This window comes from Erpetoichthys calabaricus, chromosome 5 (assembly GCF_900747795.2).
Source record: "Erpetoichthys calabaricus chromosome 5, fErpCal1.3, whole genome shotgun sequence".
In the NCBI taxonomy this organism is placed as follows: Eukaryota; Metazoa; Chordata; class Cladistia; order Polypteriformes; family Polypteridae; genus Erpetoichthys; species Erpetoichthys calabaricus.
Window position 1 is genome coordinate 215,848,250 of NC_041398.2, and position 10,361 is coordinate 215,858,610.

The 10,361-nt window shown below is 32.6% G+C and overlaps 1 protein-coding gene across 1 annotated transcript in view; it reads left to right on the plus strand.

Moving 5' to 3' along the window:
• Positions 1 to 10,361, plus strand: part of atp8b1 (ATPase phospholipid transporting 8B1) — a 124,134-nt gene extending 113,773 nt beyond the window's left edge. Inside the window, exons 23-28 of the mRNA XM_028802517.2 lie at positions 719 to 942; positions 2,321 to 2,404; positions 2,709 to 2,954; positions 5,018 to 5,156; positions 5,267 to 5,397; positions 9,028 to 10,361. Coding sequence (XP_028658350.1) covers positions 719 to 942; positions 2,321 to 2,404; positions 2,709 to 2,954; positions 5,018 to 5,156; positions 5,267 to 5,397; positions 9,028 to 9,252 — 1,049 coding nt within the window. The 3' untranslated portion in view covers positions 9,253 to 10,361. The remainder of the gene's footprint in view (positions 1 to 718; positions 943 to 2,320; positions 2,405 to 2,708; positions 2,955 to 5,017; positions 5,157 to 5,266; positions 5,398 to 9,027) is intronic.

Genomic DNA, 10,361 nt, shown 5'->3' on the forward strand with positions numbered 1-10,361 from the left:
TTTTCTCTCACAACAAACTGTAATACATCTATCAAGGTTTTTGTCACTAAAGGAGAGAATATATGTTTCATGCAGACCCACTGGGTCTCCAGATGTCCCTCAGCTGCTTCTCCACTCCCCAAACATTTTACTACTTTGCCACATAAAAACACCAGTGTATGTATACATGTGTTTCTGCATTCAGTCATCTTAATAAAGATGCTACACAAGCACACAATTTTTATTTATAACAGCTGGCCATTTCTTTTCTGCCACATTTTGAAATGTCCCAATTTTCAATGTTACCAAACATGTTCGGGATCAATCTATACACACTTTAATCAAGTAAAGGATGTGAAAAAGTATTAATTTGTTAGGCTTTATTTTATTGCTACTAGTCAGTGAAATCTGTTAGCTTGTATTAAAAAGCATCAGATTAACCATAATAGATTTGACTTTTTTTTTTACAGATGAAGAAAAATATATTGGCATGATTCAATTTAATAACTTTATTTTTTTTGTTGAATAAAAAAGTCTCATTACTAGATCCAAGTTTACATTATTTCAAATACCCAATTCTGAAGCTGATTCTTGATAAACATTTTTTTTCTAGAATGATACTGTTCAGTAAAGTATTTATTAAGCCGTTTTATTTAAATATAAAATATTGAATCAAAATTATTCTGCCTCAAAGTATGTATTATATATAGTCTAAACTTAAAAATCTGTCTCTCTACAGCTGCTGACATTGGAGTTGGAATTAGTGGACAAGAGGGTATGCAGGCAGTCATGTCCAGTGATTATGCCTTTGCCCAGTTCCGCTTTTTGGAAAGACTGCTTTTGGTTCATGGAAGGTGGTCTTATATTCGGATGTGCAAGTTTTTACGATATTTCTTCTACAAGAACTTTGCCTTCACTTTGGTTCACTTTTGGTATTCATTTTTCAGTGGGTTTTCTGCACAGGTAACATTTGAGTGTTTAATTTTTTTTATAATTAAACATCTGAAATATGTGGTTAGATTAATTTGCATCTACAAAATTGTATGTGTGGTTAAAAATGAGTATTTGTGTGTGCGCATGCACCTTGTGATGGAGTTTTGCTCTGTCCATTTTTGATTCCTGATGAGTACTGGTTTTCTGGATAAGCTTTTTGGAAAATGTGCTGATGGCTATTAACTGTTTTAAAACTAACCTGAGTACTTATTATAAGTGTCTGATAGTGCTATAATGCAGTACCAAGCAAGAGATAAATCTGCAAGCCTCTATACATAGTAAAACAAGCGTGGTCCACTACAGATATAGAATATGAACGTGAACTACCAGAGTTGTCGATAAATTGGTTACATTCATTGGTAGATATCTAGTGATAAAGAAAACTTTACAAAATGTTTTTTTCACCAGTATATTTAACTTCCCTAACCTTCTTTAACATATAGTTCAATCTTCATCAGTCAGTTCATTACTCAGTAAATAAATACAAGAAGACATGCAGTGTCAATCAGATGCCTAATTGGTGCACTTTGTGGTCCAAATATGATAGACATGGTGCTGTCTACAGAAGTGTACACTCATGGTAAACACTGAGAATTGATTTTTATACATTATATGTGCTAAGATACTTGAATTGATAATCAGCATTTTTAATCAGTAATTTCCCTAGTAGAAAGCTTCCCTAAGCTATCTAATCCGAGGTAACCTTTTACTAATACTCATCAAAAGTCTGAAAAGGAAAAAAAAACGGGGGGAAACTAACAAAAATTGTAATTTAATGGGATGGGAGTCCACCTGCTAGATTTCTTGTGGAAAAATAGTGGCAAACTGATACATTTTGTTTCCAAACCTCTTTATCACCGGCTAAAATTAAAATGACAAATCTTCAAGAAAGTCTGAAAAATAAACAGAGAGAAAAGAAAAACTGTGGGCCATGTTTCAAAGATAGGTGACCATAGTACTGTTTTGATTTAAGCAACTACACATAAAGTGTGTTTGTTTGTTTTTTTTTTTTTTTATTTTTTTATTTATATATGCACATGACATGTTGATTAGCAAGTGAGAGTTTCATTGAACTCTGTGTGTGACAGTATATATTCTGCACATAAATGGAGTGATTGAATTCAGTTTAATATTGTAATGTAAAAAGGATGTTCAAAGTAATGGAAACACATGAATAAGGAATTTAACACACATTTACAAATTACTATTACAAAGGTGACTGATGCTTGTTGGTGTGTAGCACTTTATTCTTTGTTGATCAGAGACAGCTTTAGTACATACTGACTTGCAAAATGTTAATAGCATGAAAAGATTGAGTGAGGATGAATATACCTTTTTTATTTTACAGACTGCCTATGAGAATTGGTTTATCACCTTATACAATGTTTTGTACAGCAGCCTTCCAGTTCTTCTTGTTGGTTTACTTGATCAGGTATGCTTTCTATTAACAATTTTGTTATCTTCAGATGCAATTGTATAAATGCAACAAAATATTTTATACATTTGTAATGCCTTACAAAGATCTTATTCTTTTTCAGTAAAAATATAATTTGACAAAGCTAGTTTATAATATTTAACATTGCTGTTTGAGTTTTTTTCTAGCATCTTTTCAGACACATGTACATTATATTCATACTGTATGTACACTTTTAATTTGCAAACACTGGTCTAATTCTAGATTAAGTAACATTATGTAACTTAATAGAAACGGTATTTTTTTTTTTCTTTTTTTGTAGGATGTAAATGACAAACTAAGTCTCAGGTTTCCAAGATTATATTTGCCTGGACAAAAGGGACTGCTTTTTAATTACACTAATTTTTTTATCAGCCTTTTCCATGGGATTTTTACTTCCTTAATAATTTTCTTTATCCCTTATGGGGCCTTCCTTCAAACAATGGGCCAAGACGGTGAGGCTCCATCTGACTATCAATCATTTGCTGTGACCACTGCCTCTGCTCTCATCATTACAGTTAACCTCCAGGTTAGTAGCATTCATTACTTTACATTGCCTTTTGTAAAATAAGGAGTATGATCAGTGAGGTTTGTCATTATGTTTGATTTAGCTGTAACATCAAACATGACCTCAAAGAATGACATTTTGGAGATATTTAAAGTTCATTGCTAAACATCACTCCAGGTCCACCTTAATGTTGTCCTGTGTAGCTTTTAGGACAGGGCAAAACTATTCAGTAAAGTCTTGCCTAAAAGGAAAGTGTTTTTAAATCTTAGCAAGTTTCATTGAAATAAACATCAGACTCTGATTAAATGTCATTACCTAGAACAGTTTATTTTTCTAATCAAATGATGATAAAAAAATTTAAGGTGCTTTGTCATGGAGTTGGGAACTGGAAACTTTTATATGTAGGAAATTACTGAAAGAGCCCATCTAGTTGAATTTAATTTGAGCTTGGATTATACGATCCCTTTATTTTGGAGATAAACTTTTCCGATTGACTTTGAGCTTATAGCAGGAAGTAATATTTTGACATGCCTCTAACCTTAGATTATAGTTTCATGTGGGAGCTAAACTATATATGAGACATTATATAACTGTAATTTGATTGCTATGGTGCTGCCTCCATTGTGGTGCCAGCCACAATTCAATTCAGATTACTCGTGCTAGAACAGTTATTTTAAACTGAAATCGCCAATGATAAGTATTTTATATTCAGCATCAGAGAACTTACCATTGGCTCTAACCGTTGATGTCCTGGTTTGAATGCAACACCCATTTTGTGGCTTAATTGTCATTGCTGTTTAACTTGCGGTTTATCCATAAATTAAGAAAATCATGAGTAAAACTAACTGAGCCAGCCTAGTTATTTTGTTGGGCCTCTTAATATTGCCTCCAGTAGTGCTGGGCAGTATAACCAAAATTCTATATCATGGTATTTTTCAAAATTATACCGGTTTCACAATATTGGATGGTATTTTTTTCCCATTCATGAGTGGATGTTAACCACATTTTCCACTGCAATTACTGGCTAAGAATAACCTATTCCATTGTCATGAGAATTGTACATTGTACAAAAAAGCTTTTAATGTGCACACAAGTATTAATACAGGTTTGCATGGCCCCATAAAGTGATGGTTTTCAAGGGGGTGGCACTAATGAAGAGAAGGAATAACATTGCATGACAGTTGTAGTCAAAATATAGAACCTTTTTATTGAACAAATTTTTCAAACAACTTAAACTAAAATTTTGACAACATATTTTCAACCAACCAAAGAGGCATTTAGACTTCGTAAAATATTCAGAGGTGCTTGTCAAAAGTTGTACTGCACTGAACATGTCTTAGAAAAGGAATAAAGAGTAAATATTTTTTGTAAACCAGCTACACTTTTTGATGTGTCAGTGGACAGAGATTGTTAACATTAACAGTGACTTTTTAAACAACTTTACCATCATTTAAACTGCATAATATTTAAACTAATAAATAATAATAAAATAAATTATAGTGCAACTTCCAGTAATAATACTATTACTTCAAGACTTCAAACCCAGGCGCATTACACAGTACAATAGGCCTGTTCACCATACAAAAATAAAGTGCAACTTGGTGATGATATCTTTACCAACTGAACCATCATTATTGCAAACTGCATTAATATGGACCTTGCTTCAAGCTAAACTATATACATAAATAATAAAACTTCAACTTGCATTTATAGTGCTATTTGTGGTATAGCCCTACAGAAGCGTATTAGGACCACGGTGAAGAAAGAAAAATATGGACACAGGGAAGAAAAAAAAAGTAATTAAAGGGCTGCTCTTGTGAACAAGGATTAGTTCATTTGCTCATATGTAGGTCATATAAACTCCCACACAAGGTAGATCAGGTAACCATGAGTTCTCATGATAGCCATTAAAGTTAGCACAAAGTATCATAGTCATGAAACAAACATTCCATTGATGTTTTTCATGAACTAAAGAAAACTAGAAGAAATGTACTGTGATTTATCAACTCTATCTTGACAGTAATCAAAGATCAAATGCAAACTGTGTAATTTCAAATATTTTTATTTTGTTTGTTCCTCCTCAGATTTCTTTGGACACATCTTACTGGACTTTTATCAATGCATTCTCAGTCTTTGGTAGCATTGCTGTTTATTTTGGAATAATGTTTGATATACACAGTGCAGGGATTCATGTCCTGTTTCCTTCAGCGTTTACGTTTACAGGTTAGTATTAATATACTTTTATTTATACCCTGTAAAGAAGTGAGGGTGGGGTGGGGGCACTTTGCATGTGTATAGTATGTAATAACCAAAATATGCATTTTACATTTTAGGAGTTGCTCCAAATGCACTGAGACAGCCATACCTTTGGTTAACAATAATACTGACAACTGGAATATGTCTGATGCCGGTCATTGCTCTTAAATTTCTTTACAAGATAATAAAACCTTCAGAAGGAGATAAAGTAAGTTGTTATAATAAAAATAGGCATGTTACAAGTGAAATATTTCACGCTAAGTAGCTAAGTATATACAAGATAATGAATTTTACATAGACTTGTCCCTGGTTGTTAATGTGTACAATTTTGGAAGTAAATATTCAGTAGTGTCCTGGTTTTTCCTGCAACTAATCACGTCTGTGTTTATAATCTAGACCAGGGGATCTCAACCTTTTTGTCTTGGCGTACCGGCCCCTAGGAATTTAAATTTTCTGCAGTACCACCATTTTTTCACTCTTAAATTGTTAAGCACTGATTAAATAAAACTAATGGCCATATTTCTTTATCTGTCTAAAAACCTTGTATTTTGGAGGTTTTAGCAATGTATTCTTTATAGTTAATTTTTCTTATGTACACTTAATTTTTTTTTTTTTTAAATGTATGTCAATAGTTTAGTGTAGAATAAAAATTAGAAAGCCTTGAAATTGTATACTAATTATACTATACTAATTGTATCTAGTACTAAAAAAAAAATTAAACATTGTCATTGCCGCATGAGTTAGTAAATATCAAAATAACTGTGTTTTAATTTGCACAAACACTTTAAAGCTGCTTTTATAAAAAAAAAAAAAACACAAAACTTTTTAAATCAGGTTTGTCAGAAAATCACTTTGTCAGTTTTATGAAATTTTCTGTGGTGAGCCTGCATCTTATGGAGGAGACATTAGCTGGTTAATAAAAGTAAGAATAATTTCAGAGCCACATTTCAAATTCCAAATGCAACACATCATATGATTTAAATTTACAAATCTTTTCTTCCTTTTGTAGGTTTTTCCCAACTTAAAGGCTACCTTTCTGAAATCAAACATGTCAATTCAGAATTTCCATAAAACAGCCTTTGTTGTGTAGTGTTCAATTTATCTCACATAAATGATTAGACATTGCTATTGCTTATGACTGTGTGCTAATGCAGACTTAGACACTGAATTGGACTGACTGTAAATGCAGAAATTAGTTACAGCTGGTTACTTCACTACATTTGCTCCAGTATCATTCAAATAATAAACATTACTATAATTTCAAAAAACTCAATGAACAATACAAGTTTAGTGTGTGCTGATTTGTTTTGAGTAATTAATGTGTCATTTCAGTAGCCCTTCTAATACCACACTTCTGAGAATATGCATTTCTTTTGACACATTGAATGAAAAATTGCCACTCGATAAACTCGCTCAACAGACAGCTGATTAGTCTCAGCATTGTGCTCCCAAATAATGCATGATCTGTGCATTTTAATTCTATAATTGTATAAAAGAGGCAAGCCTTGAAAGCATATTATTATTAAAAAATCTTACATGCTTTCACTTAAGCAACAGATGGGATATTTGCAATCTAAATTCAAAATTCAAACCCTGGAAACATTGTTTGAGTTGTAACTACTATTAAGACATCCCATGTCTGAGTCCTTGATCACGCTCGTGTTTATTTATTTATTTACACCCCCAGTAATTCTTTACATGCCACCAGTGATACCACAAGTTGAGAACCAAAGATCTAGACTTTTGCTTTGTTTGTCACACTTATTTTGTTTGTGAAGTGCCTTTTGAGGATACATTTTTTGCATAGACTGATGATTTAAGAAAAGACTGTGGAAACTTCAAGAGCATTCAGATATTTAAAAATTAGATTTTGTAAAGGCATTGTTTAGTTTGGAAATTTGGAGCATATGCAAATGTGTCCCAAAAATTTGGAAAAGACATTATTATTATTATTATTATTCTCTTGTAACCTTGATGGTGGTGTGAAGCTTATCGAAATTGGTCCCCCTAACTAAGGAGCTCAAGATGGAATTCTGTGTAGATTATTTTAATTGTAAGATGAAACTACTTGTATTTTAGTTGTCTTAATTTTTTGGAGGGATGGCAGCAATAAATGGTGCCATTTTAAGGCATTGATAGACTAGAGAATAATCCCTCTTGGTTTTAAATCACTAGTAGATTGGTTTTAATAACGAAAATAAAACAATATACAGCATTTTGTTAAGTTAATAATTGTGTTCAGTCCTGAACATATATGCTTTTCACTTTTGTGACTTCAAGTATTTACATGATTTCATTAGTAACTTCAGTCAGTCAGTCATCTTCCAACCCGCTATATCCTAACACAGGGTCACGGGGGTCAGGTGGAGCCAATCCCAGCCAACAATGTTGCCAGCTGTGCACATTCGTGAGCTTAACAGCTATGTGCAGTACAGAAATAAAATCAGATGTGCAATATGCTCGCGTTTGGGGAGTGGCTAGCATCCTACTGGGTGCTTCACAGATCTTATTCATCATAATGTTATAAAGAGCGGGTGTTCATGTGTGTTTTTTTTTTTTTAAATTCCAGTGATATGGCTTCATGAGAAAATACAGTATTTCTAGAAGGTGTCTACTTCACGATCTAAAACACCAGCCGAGTAGGACAGTGTTAGATTGTCAGTTTTTTTTTTTTTTAAATTGAAATGCGATTGAGTAATGGGAAAAATGTTTTGCATGTTAAGTTTTATTTTGTATACTGCATTTTATGGGCATGGTTGCTGTCTTATGAAACGTGTATATTATCCGAAGTAATCTGCAAGAATTCTATGCAGAAAAGTGTATTTTGAGCAATCTCCAGCAAGAGTACAGCTTTGATGATCACAGGAACCTAACCCACAGGTTCAATATTTTAACATTCATATCTTTTACTTTTGGCCCATTTTCTAGAAATGTGAACCCCAAGAAAGTTGAGGATTGACAGTATTTACAAAAGTGAAAAAAAAAATAGTTAAGTGTGAAGTTGCAACAAAACACAACTGAATCAAATCCGCTTTGCACAAATGCCAATCTTTACTGAAGTGAGAAATGTTTGTTGCCTCCTTTATTACTCCATTGTTGGGAGGAAAACAGTCCAGCAAGGATAGATTTCTGAATTAAAAAAAAAAAAAAAAAAAAGTGTTGCAGATTACAAAAAAGGATCTGTAATATTTTACCTGTCAAATATCAGAGCACATGTATTTTTCACATATGCTATAGACTGTTAGAGTAACTGAGAAGGCAAAGCATTCCATGTTTACTTTTGCATGATTACTATGTATGTAATGTTCTGTCAAGTTTAATAAATACTATGAGAATATTTAGTGATCATGGAGATATGTGAAGAATTATGCATGGAATAGGAGTGTCTCCCCTCTAAACAAATGTAACTTTACAAGTTAAATGAGGGAGACTAAACATTTCATCCTTGATTGCTTTAAATTTAAGGTTTTGACCCTTAGTGTGGCTCAATCTATAAGTTAGCAAACAAGTGTCATTCACTGTCAATTCCAAAGGCTAATAAAGCAAATTTTAGAAGTCCTGTCTTTACCTCATTCAACACATCGAAGTACAGATGTTTCCAACTTTCTCATCTTTATTCCCAGGACACTAGCACAAAGTGACTATTCTGCTGCATTCAGCATATTACTCCCCAGGGTTACTCAGATCGCTTATGCTGTTGTCCCTGGTGATTTGTTGATGGTTGTCCAGTATACAGTTTTTTAAAATTTATTTATTTATTTATTTTTTTAAGTTCTTTCAGAGTTGGAGAAAACTGACATTTCTGTATAATAATTTTGTGCCATTTGTCTTTTTTTAGGTGCTAAAGAATCGCAAGAAGTACGAGAAAGAAGAAGCTCTTACAAGAAGACCAGTTAGTCTGAGGAGAGGAGGAACAGCCCGTAGGTCTGCATATGCATTTTCTCATGGTAAAGGTTACGCAGACCTCATTGTTTCTGGACAGAGTATACGTAGGAAACCACATGCACCAAGGCCAGCAGTTAGCAGAGTTGGAGAATCCTCACTGGCTACCCAAACAAGCTGAACTTTTTTAAGATTTTTGCAAATACTGACTTTTTAACCTTTGCACAGTGAACATATTTAAATATATATATTTTTTTATAGAAGGACTGTTCTTTTTCTCAGGACTTTTTAGAATAAAGCTTTTCCCCTTACAATTTGTATTCTGATAAACTGTTGAGTTCTCAGACTTCTGACATTTTTATTTCTGTGGTGTAAATTATTTTGCATGTTTTTACTTGTTCACCTAAAGATTTGGTGCTGAGGATATTATGGATCAATGATACTGCATCACTTGTTATCTTAAGTTTTTTTTTTTTTTTTTTTTTTTTTTTTTATAACTAAAAATTTTGGAGGCTGTGATGAAACCAATCTCTCTTCCTTTGGAGTATGTCTTTGAAAGTTCTACTAGCAAAGCATACTGCCTACTGGTAATAAAAATAAAAAGGGAACAACAAAAGCAAAAGTGAGATGTACATTTTTACTAAGCAGTCGACGATTTATGTCAGTGTTTGAATGTGCCACAAAAACATTTTTTCCCCCTTTTCAAGACCCAAATAATACATCTTGTGTATTCTGTAAAGTGTACATAAGCAGATTCAGTTTGCAAATCTGGACATTTTTCATTTGAATGCACAGCTGAACTTTAGTTAAGACCAGTGTTCACTTTAAAGCCAAACATTCTCACCACCTTCTTTATAACTTTTATGCATATTAGTACAGACAAGTTGAAATATCAGAATTTGATAATTATTAAACACTTTCAGTTGAGTAAATGCTTTTTTTCAAGAAATTTTGATAAACACTATCATCACATGTTTTATTTGTGTGAAATGTATTGTTTTTAATAATTTGGATTCTGTATTGAACCAATAGGCAATGTTGGTTGAATATTTACCTTCTACTACAAGAACTTCCCTTCCCTACCAACCTCCTTGGTTTATATACATGTTACAATCATTGTTTAATTACAGAAGAAATAAAATGAAAAAGGAAAGCTGAATGTTTTCTTTACAAACTGCCGTTTATTTTGTGGAATTAGAGATGCAAATGATTGCTCATACACTGTACATTGTATGGAGTCCATTTTAAAATGTTTTTAATTTTGAAGATGAAATAAACAATATGAAAATC